The following is a 25,597-nucleotide window of genomic DNA, read 5'->3' as shown; positions in this document are numbered from 1 at the left end:
TTATAAATTTAATTAAAATAAGATATTAAATATTGTAATAATATATTTTTTAATCTTTTAATAATAATAGTCATGGGAAAAAATAGTAAAGGTGTTTATTATGCGACTGCGACTGACATCAAGCATAACAACTTATTTTACGAAACACGTGCCTAACAATTTTTTTTAAATATTGAAATAGAAAAACTTAGTGAAAAATAGTTGTATTCATATATTTTTTTATATTTGATAAGTTATATTTGTATCAATACCCGGTGTAGCCCATGAATATTTAGATTTCCCTCGGGCTTACCGTTCAGAACTCGGTAAAGTTGGTGCACGGCCTGAATACGTGATGAAAAGTATCGATGCTCTCCTGAAAATTGCCAGTAACGGAATGCTATATATAAAACCTTTATTTAAACGCTTTTGGAAGGTGAAATTATAATTGGTATTTAAGTAGGCAATAATTTACTTGAAATCTTGAAACTATGTGTTATATATATATATATATATGTGCATGTATGTCGTCCAAGCTTCAAGCAGTCCTTTAACACATATAAGACATTAAATAAATTAACTGTGACGTCATTATGCCATTCATGTATTAATTTGATACCCCTTTATGCAGCTGTAGTACGTATATGAACCTTCTCAGGGTGGCGTATATCAATATGTACATGTGTGTGTCTAAAACATTGTAGTGTGTGTAATTTAGAGGTTTTAGGGTTCCATATCCCTAAAGGATATAATGTAAAAAGACCAGTTATATTATTATAAGATAAGATTAGATTGACTGTTTAAAATAAGAACTATATATCAGACCAGACAAAATAATCTACAGTTCATAGATACTGTTAAAATTTATCATCGTTCTTAAAAATCAACGCGAAAAATGTACATTACGACACACGAGGGAATCGAACCAATTGTAGGGTAGTTTACATTGACCTTGTATCATGAAATATGTCAAATAATGCTCTTTTTAAAATGTAGGTGAAGAAATCGGATTGGTGTACATTTGATATAACAGTATAATAAAGATATAGTCAATGAAAGTGAATTTGATTAATACCGCACTAATTAAGATATGAAATATTTCTTTATTTAATATTAAATTAAATGTTTTCTGTATTATAAATTACTACGGAACCTTTTGTGAATGAGTCCGAATCGTCTTCTATAATCGTTTTTATTTAATAATAATAGTTTATTGCCTTTACGAAAATTTACTATATGTCAAACGTATATATTTTTGAAAGTTGAAAAACATATCTTGTACAATACTGTTAATTATTTAATAAAAAATGTATACTGCAATGGAAACCTCAACAGAAACGTTCCTAACAGCTTTTGTAGAATAATTGGGTCATAAAGTACCCACCCATGTTTTATATACGCAAGTTTTAAATTTAATTTTATGATGTATATAAATTTAAACTGATATTTTACGATATTTTTTATTTTTATCTTAACTAACTGAACCGGTTAAATAACATTAAGCTTAACTGTCCTAAATAACAATGTTTTCAACCTAGTTTTGAGATTATAAATCTCAAATATCAATTTAAACTAAATAATGAATTGTGGATTTTTATATACAAATATATAAATTTCTAAGTCAAAGAATAAATATAAAATATTTCTTTTATTTTTTGTCAGATTCTAAGGTTTTGTTGTCATTTTACATAAAAAGTCTTCATTTAATCAATTAATACCCATGTTTAAGTTAACTATGAATAAATAATGACTAAGTAATGCATGAAAATTACGACATTCCTTAGAAAGAATTACTTAAACATCTTCGATTTTTTTGTTTACGACGGTTCGTTTTTATCTTTGACATTTCTCAGATTAAAAATTAATCAGATAATTATAATGAAAATAAAAGATCTGTACAATATTTGAACACATTTTGAGAATATAAAGCTAGTAGCTACCCATTTGTATAATGAGATCTAAGATTTTCGCGAGTATTCATTTAAATGAAACTAGTATTATTCGGATTTACTACGCGGATTTTATTATTTAAAAACTACATAATCTCGACGTTTCGGTTACTTTGCAGCAACCGTGATCACGGGCAGACGAGGTGTGAATGTCTGTCAGTTGTCACTAAACTACCCATTTGTAGTTTAGTATTGAATATAGTTTTTGTTTACTATCTCTATATATAAATAAAGTATTCAATGCATGCTTATTAAAAACCGAAATGTAATATTATCGAGCCCACGTGTGACTTCAACTAGTTTTCCAACTGTCAGCAGTGGACAGTATATTAAAAATTCTTTCCGTTGTGAACAAGTTCACATTTTTCTATGTTGAAACTACAGGCTGGTTACAATAGTTTGTTCTTAGTAAAACAAAAGTACTTATAAATCATTAATGTAAGAGTGAAATTCCGTGTTTCAGTTAATTTTATAGTAGGTAAGTTTCTTAGCATTCAACTTTTACCGACCTAACCAGTTCGACTTGATCAATATTACATATTATATATATATAAATGTACCGTTGAAATTATGTCTTTAAGATAACTGAACTCATGGCAACACTTAATTTATTTTTAATGTCAAACTTTTTTATTAGAATTTTTTCTTAATCACAAAAATAGGAAATACATAAAAAAAAACTTTTTGTTTTAATAATTCAATTTACATACATTTATTTTTAAAATATTTGAAAAGTTTATTTATAATTTTATTTATGGTTGAATTTTGTTGTTTAATATTTTTTATATATTTTTTTTTCTATCAGTAATTGTAATCAGTTTATCTTTCTTTTATATGTTATGTTATTTCGCCCCCTGGGAGGCGGTTTTATTTTAGTTATCATTCAAGTTTATTTCTCCGACACATGTTACCATCGACTGCGCTGGATCAGGTCAGTCTACTATTCGGGTTCGTTGTGCGCGCTTATAACGCTACAAATAAATCACGATCGCCGAAAATTATACCACAGATTAAAAAACTGATCAAATATAGTAAGAATATTTTAATTTCCGATTTTAACAATATATTTAATACGCGGTAGTGATAAAAAAAAAAACAAGTGTTTCGTTTTGTTTGAAATCGTAAAACAACCAAAAGTGTTTCTATGTAATACGTTTTTAAAACGTCAATATTCTTTTTCATGTCACTTTTTTTTAATGTTTTTTATAAAGCGGGTAATTGACTTTTCATACATCCAACTCCCGCGCGTGTGCCAAGCTGCGCATATCTTTAGTGTCAGCTGATGACATCGACCCGTCTACCCACAATATATAAGGAAACAAAGAACTATATAATTTTTAATATACCATTTTTCATCCCATTTAAATGCGGAATAGATTATTGTTTTGAAAGCATAGCAAAACATATATAGAAATGGATGTGTTGTTTGTACAAGACGGACCGATTGTGATATCTTGGATTGTTTTCTTGGTGTTGATATGCCGCTGTTACTATCAAATTGGTGAGTTATTTAAATTTGGAATAGGAATTGTTTAAATTTTAAATTTAAATTTGGAAGGCGTTTAAATTTCTTTAATATCTGTTTATGTTTCTGCGAGGAGACAGAATGTTTTATTTTTGATTCAAATTTGGAACTACTTTCTGTTTTGAAATTCGAATTGTGTAATTTATGATTTGTTTGAAATAGAAAGCCCTCGAGGGCATTATAAACAGTTGCGAACGTTTCATTTCTAAATAATATGTACATTTCAAATGTCTATTTAAAAATATGAACGGACGCCGTCATTATGCATTTTACGATTCAATTAAAGAGCACCACTTATTTTTACATTGCATTATTTAAATGAATGTTTAATGTGCAGCATGTATAAAAACGATTAAAATTAAATTATACTCTATTTGTTTGTTAATTAAGATGATAATACAGTGGTCCGTGTATTCATAGTAAACCAAGCGCGTCTTATTGAATATCGACAAATCTGTCGATATGTCACCCGGAATTGTATATTCAGCGCATGTTGGTTGTAAACCTGTATTGTTCTGATTTGATAATAAAAAAAACTATTAAGTACGTAATTAATACTAATAAAAAAAACTGAGTTACAATGTAGGACTATTTCAAGGATGTTGTTTATCTCCAATAATATTAGATTGTAATTCATGTTTTAGTTGACATACTAATAAGCAACGAGAAAAAATGGAGGTATCGGTTCAAGTTGAATAAAAATTACACAGAATCTGTCTTAGCCTCGCAGACGATGAGACATATTTTAATTTCGCGAATTTTAAAGCACGTTGTGATAGCAGGGCTCACAGTTCCTTAGGAAATCAACATCTCCAAAGACCATGCCATCAAGATCAACAAGTATTACGAGCTCACTAACGAATTCACTAAGAATAGGTTCGTTGTAAATTTGTACGCGGTAGAAGTGGGAGCGAGAGGTATAACAGCCAAATCTCTCTACAACCTACTAAAAGACTTGGGCTTGTAAAGAGTTAACATCAGTTCATTCTTGGAACGTGCGTCGAAGGCAGCCCTAGCAGGTTCGTTTCAAATTTGGTTAGGTAAAGAGAGGAGCTTGGAAGGTGGAGGTGAGCGTATAACGCACGTTAGATAGGGGCTCCTTAAACCTACACCTTGGTCGTAAGTACCATGCACTGTTGAAGCTCCTCTCCCTGCAACGCGATGGACCCGGCGCCCGCACGTTGAATCCATGGAATGCTGAGCGGTTTCGTCTCTCTGTTGTTTGCTATGGGAATTGGGAATGAAAATTTTGTTTCAAGTCTAATTATATTCATACTAGATTTAAAAAAAATAATCGAAAAAACCATGAATATTGATCAATAAAATTGAATATTTTAAGCAAATATTCAATTTATTTATGGAAAAATGTGTTACTTAATAGAAAATTCTCTCCCAACAGAATATTTGTAGACGTTATTTAAAAGCTTCGTTTCATTATTTTTGTTTATTTAGTTTTTCTAACCTCCATAATAATAATAGAACATTTAATATATTATACTTATAATTTAATTTCTTTATAAATTGGAGAAGGTCCAATCGTAAATGAGGTCAACTTAGAAGTGGCTAGTAAGTTTAATTTCTACCTCTTCCGTGAAGCAAACCGTAAGTATAAGCTCCCGCTTTCATTGAAGTTGTTCTTTAATATAAAGGGTTATGTGCCATGTGAATTTTTAACTTAATGATGTTTTAGTTATGATATATATTAAACTTGTATGTTTCATACTCGCCTTAATTAAAGAACCTACTTTGTTAGCGATATATAGATTTTATTATTATGTTAGTTGATCACTCAATTTATAGAAAATAGATTAAAATTAACTATGTATATTTTCATATAATGTATGAAAGTGTGAATTTCATTGCATAATCAAGTAATAATATAACTTTAAGCAGTACAATTACAAAAGTTTTAATCTAAGTTCAGGAAATGTTAGCGGAAATAATTATATTTCTGTGTATAAATCTAACATATAACCAACCAACACTCCATCCAGTCTTCCATATATCATCCAACTACCAACCACACCATAATCAAACCATCCATCAACCAACTTGAAAATATTTCTTATACAAACTTTTGCTCAATAAAATTTTATAACCTGTTTCATGTATATTTAATGGAATGTATCTTTAAAGTTATCAAAAACTTCAAAATTCATCTAGCGTGTGCCAATCTAGCTGTTTTTTTTTTAATATTTTATAATGTTTATGTATTGTTGTACATCGGATATGCACAGCTATTGTTTATGTTACATAAACTGGGTCGCCGCTGTCCGTACGGGCTATGAACATTAAAACGGGACGGTAAAACTACTGACGCTCTAAATATCGGTTAATGTCGCATGAATCTAAAAGTAATGTCATTTCTATAAATATAAAATACTAGCGTTGCACGCAGCGTCGTCGACCTACAACTTAACAATTAAGTATTAAAATGAATGTTGCTTAAGTTACTTGTTCTTGTATCAGTTATTTCATATTTCTTAAGAAAGTCCTGTTGAAAAGGTTCGGCGGTTTCAGAAATTAGTCGGAACAAACAGACAGACAAAAAATAGTTCTTTTGATATGCGTATCGTTTATACACATGTGCATATGCACTCAGTAAAAGGCGGTTATTTTAGAATGAGAAACAGCAACTTTAATTTTTGTGTATGGATCGATTAGTGCCGTATTTCTTGTTTCGGCGTTGTGTAAACAATGTGTGCGAGATTTATTTCACCGATGAAAATATTTGATTACAATTCGTGAAATCGAGTCCCGTACCAAAAAAAACCGCACGCATATGAACATTCTTTGAACGCTTGGAACCGGTGTATTTTGTATGTGATTCAGTAGTGCCTAGAGCTCGTCTTCATTTAGGTGACCTGGTTTCCAAGTTCCAACTGTCCGTGGCTGTTGGAATTGCTTTGTCATTTTAATCCTGGAGATTCAGTTTCATTGTGAGTAATGGGATACTTTTGTTTATAATTACCGTTATTTACTTTACTGGTGTTTACAAGAAAGCTTTATTGACTCATACACTTACTGTGCCCTTATTACTAGTTTGTATCGTACGACGATTTATGTTAGTAGATGTACGTGTGGTAAGATTTCCGATTGTAGTTTAGTTTTTAATTTTAATTTAAAATTATATTTCTGTGTAATATTCTTTCAAACAATAATAGAAAAGCTATTCAGATATCAAATGCTTTATTTCAGTACTTGAATAGAAATAAATTTTTAATGTGAATCGATCGAGAATATTTTCATTCGCTTCGTAGCTTTACTTAAATATTCTTTGTATTTTATATCTGTTACCTTATAATTATATTAATATTAGAATCGAACTTCATTATTAATCTGGATAGTCTTAAATGTTAATTACATTTCGTGAATTCTATTCTATTCTTTAAGTTATTTTGGTCTCGTTATTAAAGATTTCATCGTATAAATTTTTAAACGTAAATGTCTAACTCGTCTAAAAACTTTGTTGCCCATTAATCCATAATCCACTTAGTAATAAAGACTAATTTAATTATCGGTACCCAAAAAGGGTTCAGTCATACAAATGTATCAAAATGTGTTTCATTCATGTAACATAATATTCGATGATGTTGTTATTTTTATTTTGTTTCAAACTGTTATATAAGGATATAAATATGTTTCAGAATCGGGTCATTGTTCTCTATATTGACGTAAAATATAAAACCAGTCGTCTGTTTTCAAATAGAACGGATATATATGTGTATCACGGACAAGAGTTTAGACGTGATGTTAAAACTAACGAGATAGAACTATTGATAGACATTTAATTTCATTAAATTGACCTATTAAAATTAATGTTTTATAATAATTTGTTATTTAATAGGATTATTTTATTTTTGTATGAAAAATATGCATATATTTGTTCATATATGTTGATTATTCAATTCCTAAAATGAAGTCTTAAAAATCAATAAATAGCAAGGTATGCGAGTTGAATCAAAAATTATTTTAGTGTATGCGATTTTTGTATGTATTATTTTTTTGAATAATCAGGAATAATGAAAGGACTGTCGTAATGATTAAAATCTACAATTTCATGATCACATAAAATTGACGTAAAAATATTTATTTGTATGTAATGATGGTTTCACAAAGAACAGAAAATTCTATGTCGTCGCTAGACGGTATACGAATCGATACGAGAGATTTATCTTTTACGAAACATGCTCTGCTCCCAGACGTCGCTTATGTATTTTATTATTATAGCTACTTTTCAGAATAGATACAAAAGTTTCATTCATTAAAACGTACAAACCGGAGTGAAAACACTATGATGTTTGAAAAATTCATTTCTACATAAATGTTCCTCTTAGAAGTAAAGTGACTTTGTCTAGTCGCTATTATCGTTAAAAGTTAACAGCATTTTCAATTCAAAATTTTATCTTATATGATAACTATATAAAAGGTTTCTGAACTCGATCTTGTAATTAATTATTTGCAAAAATAGTTAAAAGAAGCCGGTTAATCGAACTGTCAATTAACGTTTAAATTTTGACTTTGGAGAAATTATAAATAAAACTTAATTATACAGGTTTATTTAATCATTTTTAATGTAAAATTGATTTAAAATTTCATTATAAAATAAATAAATTTCGCCACAAACAATATGAGTCATCCTGCCCTTAATAACGTTGTACAGGGAAAGTGACGCTGATTCTATGGTATTATTTCCTCCGTGACGTCATTTCCATGGCCTTCGCATAAGTACGATGACCCCTGGATGCCGTTACCAATGTAAACCTAATTTGTAGGTGATTCATTAATACTCGATTGTATACAATACATGTTAAACACACGTCATAAAAAATCATATTAACAAATACTGTGACTTAAATTTCTGATAATGATTTTGCTTCATATCATTGTGAATGATATTTTTTTGTCATACCTCTAGACTGACAGCAAATATTAATATTAAATAAGTAATATATAAAAATACATTAATTTATTTCTTTTAACAAACCAATCCATCAGCGAGTCAGACATCAATCACTATGTAATATTCTGATAGCATTTTATATTGAGCGTATTTTTTTTGCATACATTTTCGTTACAAAGGCCGCTAGGCAAAAAGTCACTAACTATTCGAAACTAGCCTCCGACGGCGGCTTTGTTTCGCGCAATTTAACATTAAATCGTTGTTTAAATTTTCTTGGTTAATCTTGACTTGACTATATATTTTTTATTATTCATATTTCACATTTGTACATAAGTGTTGTGTACATAGCTTTATTAATATTGCAGAACATTATTCTATAAATATAAAGCTAGTTTGAAACAATATCAAAATATGACGAAGGGAATTTTTTCTCAGCTATAAATTATTATACTTCACTCGAGTCAGTTGTATTCGTTCGAAGGGTTCCGAGTCAACAGACTGAAACTACTTTGACCGTTAAACTGTTATTAATTGAAATTTACTTACTTAGAATTTGTTTCATAACTCTGATTTGTTAAGATCTTTACTTATAGTTTTCTTGTATACAGTCTCAATATGTTCTGATTTAGATGAATACTTTCTTTGAACCGATCAGGTTTGTATATTTCAATCTTAACTTAGGTAACAAAATGTTTGGATTCGCGAAATTCTTTAATGAAAATATATTTTTCATAATATGCGAAATGTTAATGTCTCGATTATACAGTATGTAAATAGAATAAACTCGGACACACTCTAACTATGGAGGTTTCATAATCCGATTTTGATTGGTAAATTATTTTTAACCGGTTCTATTTTTGAAATAATAATAAATAGAGTTGTTTGCATCGATGCTATCAGTTAGCAGAATCTAAATAGCAAACACCTTGTTTAGTAAATAACAGCTCTGAGTTGGATTGAAGTATTGTCCTTGTCGGTATTGGAGAACCCCATCCGCCTCGGGGACTTGTTTATGCATTTAATTACTGGAATTAATTATATGAACAGTCAATAGTTTGATTGGATTAAATTATAACTTAAACCCCTGTAAAGTCACGTGGTGCATTTTTAGGTAAAAAGTTGGTATTATCATAGTTCGTGTTGTGTGTCTAATAATACAACCTGAGAAATCAGTGTTACGTCCCTGAAAACATATTTTTGTTTTAGATTATCTTATAAGTATGTAAAAATTTTGATTAGTATAAATATTATTTTTTCATGATTAAGACATTTTAATATGATCATTAAAATTAATGCGATCTTCATTTCATCTTCGAGTCTTATCTGCTTATAATAATGTGTGTGTTATCAAGTAGACAGAAATATATATAAGTTATATTAAGGAAAATCTTAAAGAAACAGATATTAGTTATATACAATAGAAACTAAACTTCTTAAGAAAAATACATTATAGCAATCTGCCAAGTATGTTTTTCGTACATGTAATTGTTATTGAGAATTCTTAGAACTCGTCCTACTGATAATATAAATACAGAAGTTTGTGTATTTGTGGGTGTTTGTTTCTTCATAACCCGAAAACTAGTTAACAGGTTTATGAAGTGTTTTAGGCAACTGTAACAACAACTGTTCGTCTTAAAATATCAAATTGGTGGAAATTATCCACAATAAATATTTCGAAAAGGCGAACGAAACTGCGGGGAAAATATATGAGGACTTACCATTTTTCAGAGTAATAGGACATCCTTGCGCTTACGTGCTTTATTGCCAGTAATAAAATGTATGAGGAAATGCGACCTTTATGTGGTCGACTTACTGTTGTAGCTTTACTTATTTCCTGGCTTAATTAAAACTTAACACTATTATATATTACATCTGTGCAGAAAATATAGATTTATTGTAATTTTGATAAAATTTTGTTCGTATTATTAGTATCACTTAGCTTTAGGTCAGATATTTGTTGTTATTTTTTAGAGGTTTTAGTTAATATTTTCACGCTTTTCCATCAATATGACGTTTGGAAGGCGACTGTAAGACGGTTTGATTCTACTTTTCGTACAGAACTCTAAATAAGCTATAAGTTAATTAAATTTAAAGAGTAACTTTCAATATAAGATAAATCATCCAAGAAATATACTGCGATATTTCTTTTACAAATAAAATTTTATTGTATTTGTTACGTAGAAAATTAAAGTTAAGATATTATTTCTGATTCGATTAATCGAAATGACGTTAATTTTTATTTCAAAAGAGTATAAATACTTTACATTTAGTAAACATTGTGAGTATGTAAACATTTGGAAGTGAAATAAGAAATTAAACATTATATTAGTTATTCATATATCACGTGTCATAATATATAATCCACAAGTGATTTGGCAATACCAAAGACGATGGCTCGTTTAATATTTAATTTGTATATTAATGTCACCTCATTTACTCTCGCTTCGAGATGAGGTTTAAGAAACTGATTTATACACGCCTACATCTCATCTGCCGCGAGGTTATTAGCCAAGGTAATGAAGGATCGGATAGAAATAATATCGATTTATATTTACAATAACTATATGATGAAAGTTTTAATGAAATTCTTTAAAGAAAATGGCAAAGTAAATCAGACACTGTTTTATTAACCTCGGTCTCGTAAATTTGATAATAGGAGAAATAATTTTAATTACTAAAATTTTGTTATTCCAATGTAAAGAGTTGGTCTGCTAAGCAATTTTGTCTCGGTCACTTTATGCATGGCTGATCACTGTGTCAATAAACGACTGTCGCTGAGCCACATTGAATTTTAAAATGTATTAAGATTATAATTATTGTATTTTTTTTTTGACAAAAATGTTTCATAGATATAATAGATATAACTATAGTTTTGGTCATATTTTGCAACCCTCTCAGTAAATAAGCTGTGCTATGTGAAATAAGTAGCATATTCTTGTTTGAAACTTTTTTAAATAGCTTAATTATATTTTCTTATTTTAGTATTATCTAGAACATATTCATAATTTTTAATGGAAAAAAACTAAAAATAAGTAACCATTCAAACTATCAATCCTCGATACAGCATATACAGCAGGACGATGTTAGGTATTTACTTCTCGCAATCTCCAAAGGGAACGTCAATACATATTTTATATATTGTAAATATTTTCTGTACACTTGATATCGAGTAAGGATGTTGTGATAAAAATGTTGTTACATTCCCACCTATAAAATAAACTCGACCGTTAAATTTTAATGACCCCTCGATGGATTCAAGTAGGTATGGACGCTATTATCTAAATTTGATGGTGCTGTAACATAAAACTACAAGCTTCTTCCTTTAACGGTTACTCTCAAGACGAGCAAATAATGTTTCAATTTTCTCCTGTTTGAACAACCATATTGTCTCCGGCACTAGCTAGGTTCTGTCTATTAAAATGAATTTGAAGTCGAAGTTTTATCACCATCGATACGTTTTTTTATCGATACACTTTGTCTGATACGTTTATCAAATGATCTTAAAGGTTCTAGCCTCTAGGTTTATAGTAAGAAGATCACAGATATAATGAGATCTAAGACTTTCGCGAGTTTTATTCATTCAAATGAAACTAATATATTTCGGATATACTACGCGCATTTTATTATTTTAAAACTGCATAATCCCGACGTTTCGGTTACTTTTCAGCAATCGTGATCACGGGCAGACATAACAGATATGGCAAAAATGTATTCAATCTTTCGACATTTAGTTTTCAATGTGACATTTTAAATTTGTACAGATTGTTATCGCAGACGGTAACAATATAGGTATGTACCTTTTTTAGGATCTATGCCAAAATGTACGGCCAAAGCAATTCCTTTATAAAGTATAATATTAGTATATTAAACCCTTTATAAGTACTCGGGGTATAATTTAAATTAAATCTTCTCTAAAGCTCTGACGATTAAGGCTTTAACGAGATTTTGTTTCACTGTTACAGTTATTTTATTTTAATTCAATATAATTCTGTTTAACTGATTTATGCATTATTCGCTTCTCTAGATAGATATAGATATAGATTATTATAATCTTATTTGGATTCTTTGTAAGTCGAAACGTATTGCAAATGCGAAGTAACGGCGGAAGTTGTTGATTTGTAAATTATAAGTATATGAAAAATATATCGTATTTCTTATTATTTATTTATAATGAGTATTCAAATTAATTTTTTTCAATTTGTTATCAGAAGTAAATTAAAAGTAGCTAAGTATATGAAAATAGAAACGAATGATACGTCCGATTCAATGCAACCAATTTACTAGTATGTATATAGTTTGAAAATGCTTTTCATTGAAGTAATTATTTGATATAATCTCTAACGAAACCGGCTGTAATTCAAATATAACTTCTTTCCCCAGCATAGAAATCTATATATAATTGCATATTTTTTGTACATTATGTGCAAGTAAATCGAAATACAAAGAGTACGCAGAATCTTTCCAAAACAGAAAAATAACAAAAATAACTTTATAACAAGTGATGATAGGTAGATCACCGATAAGTTTGTGTGTGTTTTTTATATGTATCAGATAAGTTGCGATACTTCATCTTTAAACAGCGTTATTCATTGTGTTGCTGAAATACCAAATAAGCCAGCGTCGTCGTCAGTCGTCAGTCTAACGGGCACTGCCGTCGGGGACGCACGTCATTACTCCGGCTATACTTTACGAACCTTTAATTATATCGGGAATACAAGACTTTTTTTAACCAGAACAGTTAGTGTTTCGTAGTGTTCGGAACTCGTTCAGTGTTAGTGTCTATATATCGTAAGTGTCATGTTTATATATGTATGAAGCAAGGTTTGTTTACACTCGAATCAGCTGTGATCCTTCCGGGGTGGATGTTTGACCGATTCGTGTCTGCTTTTGTTATGAACACATAAAACGAAGAAATACACTCCTTTGTTTAATAATAATTTTATATCATACCGATGTATATATTAAACTAAATCCTATACATTGCTGGCCACTTGTGGTAGGAGAATTGATTGCTGTTCATCAAACAGTTAATCATCGCGTAGATAGTGTATAAAATGTTTAATGTTGTTATAAGTACGGTTAATGACGTCGGCGACGGTGAAGCGTTTTTTGCACAGGTGTCTCTGATGATTACGTGTTTTTACATATAAAATTGTTTATATTTTATGTGTATAAAGCTTGGAGTCATGATCACTAGACTTGAATGTACACGAAGCAAAAATAATTGACGTATGAGACGTAAGATTTTGCTTAAAACTTGAAAGCATCAAAAATAATAGATATTCTTAAAACTAGAAACAGATTTATACAAATATTAAGATAAATGAATAATATTGTTACACAGTGCTAAGAATATTTTGTAAAAAGCTAAATGCTTTTTATAATAAAAATTTTATCGTATCAATTTATGCTATAACGCAGAATGAAAGTTACCTTAGATGTCTCTTGGTTGACGAGATTACGTGAAACAATTAGACGGACTAGCAGAATGATGTCCCAGAATCCTATGCTTTACATATGCTTGTATATAATAAGACATACCAAACATACATTTCAATTATATACATATGTATTATATTAATAGACTCGATGTATGTATATAATACGCGTGATAACTATTGTTTAACCGCACTAAGTGATGTTTATCATGTTCGCTATGCCGATGTCATAAAGATTTTACCTTTAATCTACATCGCCATAAAATATAATTGCTATATATTTTTTTATCACACGTACGTATTTATAATGTATCGGAGAGTAAATATATATAAAAAGAAAGTAATTTTATGCTGGAATGGTTTTTATAAAATAAAAAACAAAAAAAATTCTCTTTGTTATGTTATAGCTGTCTTTCTGTATAAGTTTTATGTTAATAGTGCATAAATTATTTTTAATATATTCTCTTTTATTTTTATAATCTCTTTATATTGATACAGATGTAACGTATTCAGTATAACATGACTTAATTATATGTTAAACTAACCGTGATATATATAGTATATAAATAGTCCACATCTTCCGTTTATCTTGATACCGAAATACGTTCTATCCGATAGCACAGACGGAAGGACATTTTTTTTATTGATTAGATACGGTCACATTTACAACCGCTAGTTTTTCTAGTATGTATTTCTTTAGAATTGTCACACCCGTTGCTCTCCGATCTTTTCAATACATTGTGTATGAGAAAAGACATGATTATATAATATAGCATTTAGGAGTTATAATCGAGTCTGATTTATGAAGTCTTAATAATGTCTGTGAATTTATTATATATTTGTTCCTTTGTGTGAATGTACAAGCCGGTCCTGTAAGTCATAAATAATATTGCACTCGTGTATATACTACGTGAGTTTTAACTCAGTACTCTGCCGTCTCCTAACTTATACATTCAAACGCTGCGTCAATACCGTCGGAATTTTTAAGAGTTTCATGAAATTAATTCCTATTCCGCTGATGGTTGTTCACTATGGCTCTGATTTTAAAATGTTTTTGATTTTTAGTTTTTATAAAAATTTGTAATGGCATCGTTATTGAAAATTTCGTTTTATATATTCATAACCATCGTCTGTATTTGTTTATTTTTTGTTTTAAAAAAACGTTTTTTTTATGTATTTTGAATGTCTCAATACTCTGTTTAATGTTACATAACAATAGTGCTCCTGAAGTTTCTTTGGCTTCAGCCTCTCCTTTCTATAAAACGATTCAATAATAAAGTATAAGATGAAAATTTTCCGTTCTTTGTTGTAAAGTTCAACTTCTCCGTTCAGTTGTATATTTTGTATGTGACGCGCTTTGTAGTTTGTGAACGATATTCTTGAAATGAGGTTGTCCTAACGTTATGTTTTGTTTTTGTAGTTTCGCCTTAGAATTGCTACTCATGTTATGAATTTAATATTTTAATAAATTACATAACGCAAAAAATATATTAAATGTGTGCTTTTTGAATTTGTCAAAATATATTGTGGAAAAATATTATTTGCTGTAGCCTACATTTCCGTTAAACACGTTGTTATTAATTAAATGAGAAAATAAATTTCATTCGCATCATAAATATATGAAAATGAAAAACCGTGTGTGTGAATAATGATTTGAAAGGACGAAACATTGTTATTGAAGTAACGACAATAATAATACTCTATCCAATAAGGAATGAGTCGAAGTCGTCGGGAGGTTAATTAAATAGCTATCGATTTAAAACATTGTTAAAATAATATGGCAAAGTAAGTTAAGTAAAGTGTAAGTAAAATTCTTTTGCCTCGATAGTTTTAAAAGTTTGTAAAAAAATTAACCTCGTTAAAGCGTATCAATGTCTCTTTAGTCATAGATACAAACAACACTAATCGATGATATCTCTTAAAATCTGTTCAGAGCACACATTTTTTAATCTGTTCTCACATTCACTAACATATATCTGTATCAAAACCAAAATATAACGCATAAATCGTTTGAAAATACCGAAATAAGATGTGTTGGAATGTCATCCTAAAGTGATATATATATTTTTATAACAAAATACATTTGTCCGTCGGGTCGCGATATACGTGTTCCAGATGTAACTTTTATTTAACTTAACAAGATTAATTAAAATACTTATTGAACATTTTTCTTTAGATGGAATTTTTAATTTACTTACTGTAACATGTTATTACATTCTTATAACAGTTATTTAATATTATTTTGATGTGTAATTTATAAGAGATATTATATTATTAAAACTACGAAGAAAATTGAACAAAGATTCTATGTACAACTATAAGATGGTACATATAATGTGCGTTTGTTCGTTTTTTCTTTCAGTTTATTTTAGGAATTGTTTATTAGTGGAAATATTACTTCCTATAGTTGGAAAAAATCTAGTTCATATTTCGTAATGAGATCTAAGACATCTCGTCTGCTCGCGATCACGGTTGCTGAAAAGTAACCGAAACGTCAGGATTATGTAGTTTTAAAATAATAAAATTAGCGTAGTATATCCGAAATACATTAGTTTCATTTATAATTAAATAGTTCATATTTAATTTGATACATAATTTTTAATAATGATTTATTTTTATATATTATGACTAAATGAAGGCATTCTAATTTTGTATCACGACTTTATTAGTAATTAGCAAAATTTTTGCCTAATATATTAAGTGCTTTGTCGTATTAAAATATTAAATGTTCATGTACTACAATTCTTTACGCTTTGTATACGTTATTATATAAAGTGTTATTTCTATATACCATCCTTTGTTTTTAGTGTTTTAATTTAATCATTATTACAATACAAATGTCGTTACTTCATTTGTATCGTTATATATTGTCATTGCATGTTAAATATATTTTGAACGTTTAAATATTATTGATAAATTTTATTGCATCACAGTTGGACATTCAGATAACCAGCTGAGATATAATGAGATATGATTGTAATTTTTACCACATCTTTTATTCACTTCATAGCATATAACAGACTACTTGACGATACTTTGTGTACTGCATCGTCGTTTGTGTAAACATATTTCATCCTGTCTTGACCGCTTATAAACAGGATTCCTAACTATAAACTAACATATTAATGTTAGGAGCTATTTACATAATGCAATTACAGTAACTGAATTCCTAGAAAGTTGAACATTCGTAGAAATACTTGTGGGGAAGCTATCGCTTTGTTCGGTTTAGGGAATAGGGTAAACTAATATAACTGCAACTTGGTAATGCATGCCTTTTGTTACGAGGAAATATCTTCTACTATAGTTTATTTTTATTGTAATATACACTTTATTGTTTTCAAAGTAAGGTATATATTTAATTGTGATTAACTACTCGTACCATGTCGAAACTGAATCATACTTGTTTAGTCTCCACAGGTTTTATAAGAATTTTTACCACTTTTATAGACGTAGTCATTATATTTATTCACTGACCGAGTTGCTGGAGTGCGCTTCTGTAGCGACCTTACGATTTAAATCAATGTTGCGTTATTGATATTTCAATTAAACGGACAAAAAATATATAATATTCTTTTTATATTCAAAGGAAGATAAGAAGTAGTAATGCATACCAAAAGAGTTATAAAGTTATCACTGCTACAACAAGAATGTCGTTAGCTTCCTTATTCCAATTCTTAGTTTTCTAGTCCCAAACTTGTATAGTTTGTTTGTAACAAATATCTTTTTGGGATATATTTTATAAAGTTCGTAAATAGAGAACTTGTGGCAAGGACACTAATCCGTTGTGAGTAGACTATAGTTTGTTTTATATTATATATTTGAATGCAAAATATTGAATGAGAATAACATTGGTGTTGTCAAAACTTAACATTTTTATTGCTTGAACTGTTATCTAATATTTCTATAAATACTTAATATTTTTTTAATTTAAGTTCAAACATATAATATGTTAATATAAATTCATTGACACGAGCAAGTTAAATTCGGAATATAAGATTGATCCTTATAGTAATATGATTATTTTTTAGTTAGAACTTTTACTTTTTATATCACAATAGTAGTTACTTTCGTCACTAAACCTTTATATTATATAATATTGATCAAGTGGTAGCGTCAATAAGCATTGCTTGCTGATATTGACATATGAACCGTCTCGGAGAATGGTTATGGCTTGAACTTTGAAGTTATAATACATGACTAGAAGTAAGTAATATATATACATATATAATTAACGTAATTGTACATTCGTTTCTTATACATTAAACAGTGAACACGTCGCCAGTGTTATCACCAACCATTTCAGTCTGAATACGTTTCCATTACGTCTCATTGCTAAAATAAATACACAATTAAGTTACGAGTGTATAACATTATATATGTGACAGAATCGTCTATTGTTTGATTATATGTAACTTTACGGCCGTATAATATTTATTATTACAGACACATGGTAAAAGTTAATTTTATCAAGTGAATATATTTTGATGGCGAATTTCGGGCAAAATTTTACGTTTAATCGAGAGATATAAAACGAATATAAACTACTAAATCATTGTATTAGCATTATTAGTGCATGTGTGTGTTACTTATAAATAAATATACAAACGAACGTACAAAGACTTAGATATAACATTAGCAGGATGCCTTTAGTAAAAGATACCTAGAAGATTACGTTAATTAATATGAACGTCTGTGTTTAATAGTGTAAGTGCACTTAGTACCGATGCAGCGCTTACCAATAGTTTGCATTGTCAGACTGCACACGTACATAATGATATTAATGTAGGTTATTTAGTGAGAAACGGGAAATGCTTCGTATGTAGAGTGATCATACCAACCTATAGTAAGCACACTGTTGTTTTTTTTTTCTATATGAAGTCTGAGAAGATATTTCTCCATTCGTTATATATGTATGTACACACAAAGAGTTAGAAAAAAACATCTAAGATGGTTTAATAAACTTTACCCTTAAGCCACAAACAAAAGATCCACCGTACCATATCATATCATATCGTCCTTTCATAATCTAGGACCGTTTTTAAATATTCATAACAATATTATGTCACATACTTTAGAAAGCACTTGAAAGGTCTGGTATTTAAATGAAAAATACGAACTTTTTATTAACGGTAACGAGTAACTGGTTGCCTTTGATAAAATATAAACAGAATATATATATTAAACTTATAAGAGATTTCACGTTAGCGACGTTATTAAATAATGTTTAAGTTGGCTTCATTAAGGTTGCGATACGTTAATTAACGAAAGTTTTGTTGATGACTGTACTAGCGTCACTATATACAAATACTTCTGTAATATATATTATATTAAAAGTAATATTTAATATTTAGAATAATATACCCTGTTATGGTCATTTACCACTTTCTTTCTATCCAAATTTATAAGAAGTGTTTTTAATACGTCAGCTTTATGTGCTCGTCTAAAGTCTTATAGGATTCATCTCACTCAAGGTGATTGAACCATAACTTCCCCAGGATCCATGGATTGTCGTTGACCCTTTGGTTTCATTGAACCCGAATTTATTTTCCCAAATTCATGGTTTAAACACCTCCGTATTTTATGTATTTTAATCCAGTAAAAACGTCCGATTTAGTTGGCCTGAGATATTATTTAATTTTTTGATTGCTTGAAATTTAAAATATTTTTTAATTATGATACATTACATTATAATTCTAAAATATAAACTCAAAAGCTATTGTTGCTGTAATTTTTAGACCCAAACGTGAGATAATGTATTACAATTTTATGAATCGTTTCGTTTTATAAGAGTTTTTTGTTTTGGAACTTTTTCCGTTTTCAAAGATAATTTCCTAACTCCAAGGATACGAACGAGTTGGTGCATTTTAATACAAAATTTGCGTATAATCAAGTTATTATGTCTTCTATTGGATTCATTAAATGAAACCGTAAGATGGCGCATAGCTTTAACCGAAAACAAGATTGTTCGGGGACTGTAACTTTCCATTAATTATTATTGATCGTGTTAAAAGAAGCGCCAATGAGACTGCTTCGTAATATTTCTCGGTTTTTTTTTCCAAATGTATTGTAAATAATTTACAGATTTAATGCTACTTTCTAATTATAACCTCTTATTTACAGCGCCTGATTGCTTCGCAATTGATTTAACCGATCCGATTACTAGGTCAAACACGATATCTTGTAACAAAGAAATGAGTTGATAAAAAAATCGAATTCAATTGTAAGCTTTATTTATAAACTTCTTTGTAATCATCCATTTTTTATTTTGTTCAATTGAAATCTATTGAGTAGTATTTATTTAAATATAGTTATTTATGTATGTTAAATACATAAGACATATCCAATGAATCATACATTATATGTGTTTTAATGAATGTACAAAGTTTGAACTATGTTCTTTTTTCTGTTAACGTCATTGAGATGAAATCAGACTGTGTTGATCTAAGAAATTTATTTTTGAATGTGATCTCAATATTTTTAATCTATCTGTGTTAATATTTTTTATAAAAAAAATATAAGATATGAATGTAATATTAATTATTATGTACCAAAACAGCTAGTTTTTCGTTTTACTAACATTTCTTTACGTTTCAATGCAGTTGATAGTTTTATTTACATTTTGTTCATATGAAAATAGTTCTGGTATGTGTTAACTAAGTAAAAGCATATTTGTTATATTCTTAGATTTCTAATCTTTGTTTTACAAGTTAAGGCAATGAAACTGTAACATAAACTGTCTCAATTATTGTATTACACATGCATAAACCGAATATGTAATGCAGGTGAATGCTTAGTACGGGAACAGCTGTCGTCGCAGTTAGTCATAAAATGTCCCCGTTTTATGAGCCTTAAATTTCATTTTTATAACTTCAAACTTCGTCTCATCCATTCTTGCGACACAAGTTTAATAGATAAATTTTAAGGCCATGTAAAAGTTTTGCACAGATTTTTCAAATATAATTTTTTCTATAAATTTATAAGGATCTTACGAGTTAAGATCATTATTAAATTGTGGCCGTGACATTTTCAATTTGATCAAAATCCTTTGATAAATAATGTTATGTTAGTAGATATACGTCTTTAGTTTATTTCATTGTAAAATACAAAAAAAAAATAGTTTTATGTAAGAAGTAAATATTCTTGTAGTTTTACTTATATTGAAATAATATCTCCAAGCGTTTCTAGATATACGTTTAAATTTAAAATCCATTAGCTTATTTCTCTTGTCCAGATTGTGTTCTCATCTATCATAGCGACCTAAATACGTTGATCGAAATTCTACCAGCGTAGTTAATTCACATGAGCCTAAAAGGAGTCATAAATATTTGTATTACATGCAAATTTTTCATCTATAGTAATCGACGTAAGACATTTTTGGTATTATCAATTTTGATATTAAGATAAATAATAAAAACACGGCACGAAAGGTACCAAGTACCGATAATATTAACGCTCTAAAGAATGATTCTTAATTAAACAAAGCGATGTCGTAACAATGAATGTAATGTGAAATGTAACAATTGACCTCTACTGAATATCAATAAAGCCTAGTCATTATATTAACACCTGCTCGAGGTTAATAAGAAATGTAAAACATACGATGACAAGTTCATAATTAATTGCGCCAGAATACCTATATGTTTGCAATCTTTGCCAGCTTCCTGTTTCTTACACGTTTGCTTGTTTTAAGATAACACAGCCCAGCTTAGAGTTGAAATGCATTAACGATTATTTATTCATTGTAACCTGACTATATTCTGAAATTTATCTCGTCTGCAACTAACATTTGCAAGTGTAATTCTGACTTAATGATAGCGGTCGGAATGCCAAGATTATTAGGATCGGGTTTCTCACTAATGGGGCGTCATAAGATAAAAAGTGTTTTCATATAGATTACGTAGTGTTGATTAATTATAATTAAAAAGTTTTATTTATATGTATTGAAAAATATTAAAAACACTAATAAAGTAAATGTCTAGATATTACGGTATGATGAATTTGACTCATTTCTATTCCTTTCTATTCCTATAAATTCTTGGTTATCTTAGGGTAAATAAAGTTGATTGAATAGTCAGTCTAATCAGCTAGTGTAAATTGGTAAAAAAAGGTAATTTTTATGGTTAAGGTCTGTTATCGCTCGTGCTCTGTGGTTAGTAGCCACTCAGACCACAACCTTCAATGTTTCCGCGTGATTGAAGATCATATTGCCAATGTCTGATTCTGTAGCCGGCTATCACTGTTGGGGGTTATTGGCTATTTTATCATATCTATTTTGATTTATTATACTTTCATGACCATTCAAATATCACGTAAACTTATTTTTAGGCGAGCCTAAAAATAGTATCTGAATATTTGCTATAAGTTTCAATATGTAGTCGAACAACGATTAAGTTAGTATATCCTGGTGAGCAAATTTTCGAAAATTCCTTTAAGATTATATAATATTCCGTGCGTTCGATGAGTTCGTTCAACAATAGCATCGGTCATCATATATCTTGAAACAGCACGATCGAAACTTGTGCAGCAGTCAGTGAACTCGTGTAGAACAATGGCCATGTAAAGTGTATACTTACAATTTCCTCTTCCTCTGTGTATCTTATATTATGGATTTATTTTTTAACAGCCTTTTTATTTTTGCAGGTACTATTACGAAGACAAGAAACCGTCGTTCCCTTGAATCATCTCTTCCTAAAGTCGAAACTCCGTTGCAGTCTTCCAAGGTGTCTCCCAAAGTTAATGCTTCCATACAATTTGGCTTTAAATCAAATTTGACTAAACCTAATCCAGTCAAAAGTACTGAAAAACGAAGAAGTTCTGAAAGTAGCGCTAAACCCAGTTGTATACCGTTATCCAAAAAGACCCCTGACAAAGTAAAACGTAATTCAAACTCACCTTCTAAATCGGAATCTCCGAAAGATACATCAAAAAGTGATAGTACAAGAATTAAACTGGAATCCTCTAGGGGAAGAAGTGTACGCAAAAGCCCTGATAAATCGAAGATAGCTCTTCCTCAAGAAAATTTTCGTAGCGATAAGAAACATCGAGCTCAAAAAGATAATGAAAGTCTTAACGAAAAATATCATAATTTTAAGAAAAGACTGACTAGTTTAGATAATTCTTCAAATGACGGTGCTGATACTAAGAATACAACTAGCAAAATTATTGTAAATGAACATTTGGTAACAAATCCTGACGTGGACCATAATTCGACGACAACAAATATGACTACCCTCCATGAACCAATAAGACCGCATGCAAGCTCTCGACTTTCTCAAGAAATGGATAGCTTAGCTGCTTTGACCAAACAAACTTTAGATAGAGTAAACAAATTAACAAATAACTTAAGTAATAGTAAATTACCTGTTTTAGATAGTACGGAAGAAAATAAATACAATCATACTTACAACTACGGTCTCATTAACGATGAACCCCAGACAAATAGGGGAGTGGCAGAGAGATTAAGAGATATAGATACGGCAGCTCAGAGATTGATTGATTTCGAAAAACAAAGTGCTGTGTTTTCTGATCTCAACAACGATTGCTCTAGTCAAAACCGTCGTCTTGATAACTCCTCGTTGTCTCAACACACGCCAGTGTCTATTTTGAAAAGAAAATCTATCCATGAGGAATGTAATATCACCAATCCCTCAAGCCAAGCCATTGCTTCCCCGCCTGTTACCTTCTCTCCAAGTGTTGTTGAACCACGAAATTGTCGTTCGGAGAATAGGCAGCGTCAAGGAATACTAAAGAAAAGACGTAGCTTAGATGAATCTCAAGTTGCTAGACGTAGGTCCTGTAGTCCAGAAGTATCATTTGCTGATGACGGATCACCTGATACGTGCAAACCAATTTTAAAAAATCGGAGATCATCCTTGGAAGACGTAGTACGAAATCGTTCTCCAGACGGACAAATACAAGGGATATTAAAAAGGAAAATGAGCAAGGAAGAGGAACATTTAGCTGATGATGTATCACATGGTTCACCTGAGCCTCATGGTATTTTAAAACGGAAATCTAATTCAAGTTCAAGTAGTAGTACAACCTCATCTCACGTGTCCATTGCCCAAGCGGTGTTATTGGCGGCTGCCGGTGGTGCTGAATTGGTTGATGAGGATAAAGATACGGTACGACCCATACTTAAAAAGAAAAGTTTCTCTGAAGAACGCCCCTCCCCGGATATACTTACTTCAGACACCCCAAAACCTATTTTGAAAAAAAAATTGACTGAGCACGATGATCATGACTTCGAACGTCCCAAGAAACCAATTCTAAAGTCGTCAAAAAAGATATCTGGTGATGACGGACATACTTCTAGTTTCGATTTGAGCGAAGACGACAGAAGTTCTCGTAGGCCTTCACTACTTAGGTCTCGGACGTCTGATCACTCGGGTTCAGAATGCGAAACGGCTGTTAAGCCAATTTTAAAGCAGAGATGCTCTAGTCTCACTAGGGAACGCAGCCAATCGCCCCGCCCACGTTTGTCATTCTGTGCAGACAACGATGTGAATATTAGTGCTTCAAATTTTAGTAGCGATGTGAACGACTTGTTAGCGGCTGGACCGCGGCGAATTGTGAATATCGGTACTGATCCTGAAGAAAATTACCCTAGTGCAGTAATACGGCGAAGAAACCAGAGACCTAAAACGAATATTCGTTCTATCAGCTTGGTGTGTGACGTCAATGATGAATTACTTTCTATTTTAAATAATCGTCGCCTGAAAGTGGAAGAGCAGTGTAACAACGGACAAAATAATATATTAGGAAGAGAGAAATTAAATGAAGGCAACGATCCTAAAACTTTTCCGTCGATCGCTTCGAGAATAAAGACGATGGAAGAGGCACTTACTAAGGATAATATACCGCAAGAACAAGCTTCAATGAAACAAAGAAATCGAGACAAGGAGCGTTTCAAAACGCAACCTATACAATCGATGAAATGAGATCAGTCGCATCCAGGTGCGTTATATTTTCATTTAAATAATGCATGTATAATATTAAATAAATGTAGAGTCTGTAACTTGAAAAGAATGTAAAGCATGTAATCAATTTTATGCATTTTAAAAACGGGCAATGGTTGAAAAGAAATTATTTGTTCCAATATTTCCGCGTCTCTAAATATTGGTTTTCATGTTCAAACTTAGACGATCGTACACAAGCACAACGACAACGATGTGTCGATAGTAATTGAAACTGGAGCAAATTTTGGCCAGTTGCCATTATTTTGATGACCAAACGCGTGGTGCGGGCGCGTATCAAATGTTTTGATGTTGTCGGTAAACTTTATTATTGGTTTGTGTTTTTATGAATTAAAAACAACACATGAAGCTGCACTATTTATATTACGGTAGGGAAATCAAATGTCTGTAAGCGTTTAATAGAAATAATGCGGCATTTTTATTATACCAGACGTAAGGGGATTTTAACTTATTTATAGTTGTTGTTTAAATAAAGTAATTATATTGTTGTATACGCACAAATCATGACCAATTTTTTCCCCTCCCATATAATTCACAAGTGCACTTTGATTAAAAAAAATATTTAGAGGACGTAGTTTCTTATCTTACAAATGTTTGGTAGTATCGACAAACAATGTGTGCTAATTTTACGTACCTTACTGACATCATCCTGCATCAGTTTTTTCTTTGAATCATTCGCAGTCGTGATAGCATAAGATTTAAATCTAGACAATATTCAACATTGCAGTTATATTTTGTTAAAAAAATATCAAAATGTATCGTTTTCTTAAAGAATGGCCTACATTTAATTGGTAAGTAATCAGAATATATTATATTGCATTTGGTCC

General features: G+C 30.1%; 1 protein-coding gene across 2 annotated transcripts in view; it reads left to right on the top strand.

Moving 5' to 3' along the window:
- The first annotated feature begins 24,590 nt into the window (after positions 1 to 24,590).
- The window catches only part of LOC116772746 (supervillin), a 53,337-nt gene continuing 52,330 nt past the window's right edge, over positions 24,591 to 25,597 (top strand). For both annotated transcript variants that reach the window (XM_061522389.1, XM_032665021.2), the window contains exon 1: positions 24,591 to 24,750. In XM_061522389.1, coding sequence (XP_061378373.1) covers positions 24,731 to 24,750 — 20 coding nt within the window. In that variant the 5' untranslated portion in view covers positions 24,591 to 24,730. The remainder of the gene's footprint in view (positions 24,751 to 25,597) is intronic.

The sequence above is a fragment of the Danaus plexippus genome, chromosome 12, assembly GCF_018135715.1.
Source record: "Danaus plexippus chromosome 12, MEX_DaPlex, whole genome shotgun sequence".
NCBI lineage: Eukaryota > Metazoa > Arthropoda > Insecta > Lepidoptera > Nymphalidae > Danaus > Danaus plexippus.
This window is presented reverse-complemented; position numbering and strand designations above follow the sequence as displayed.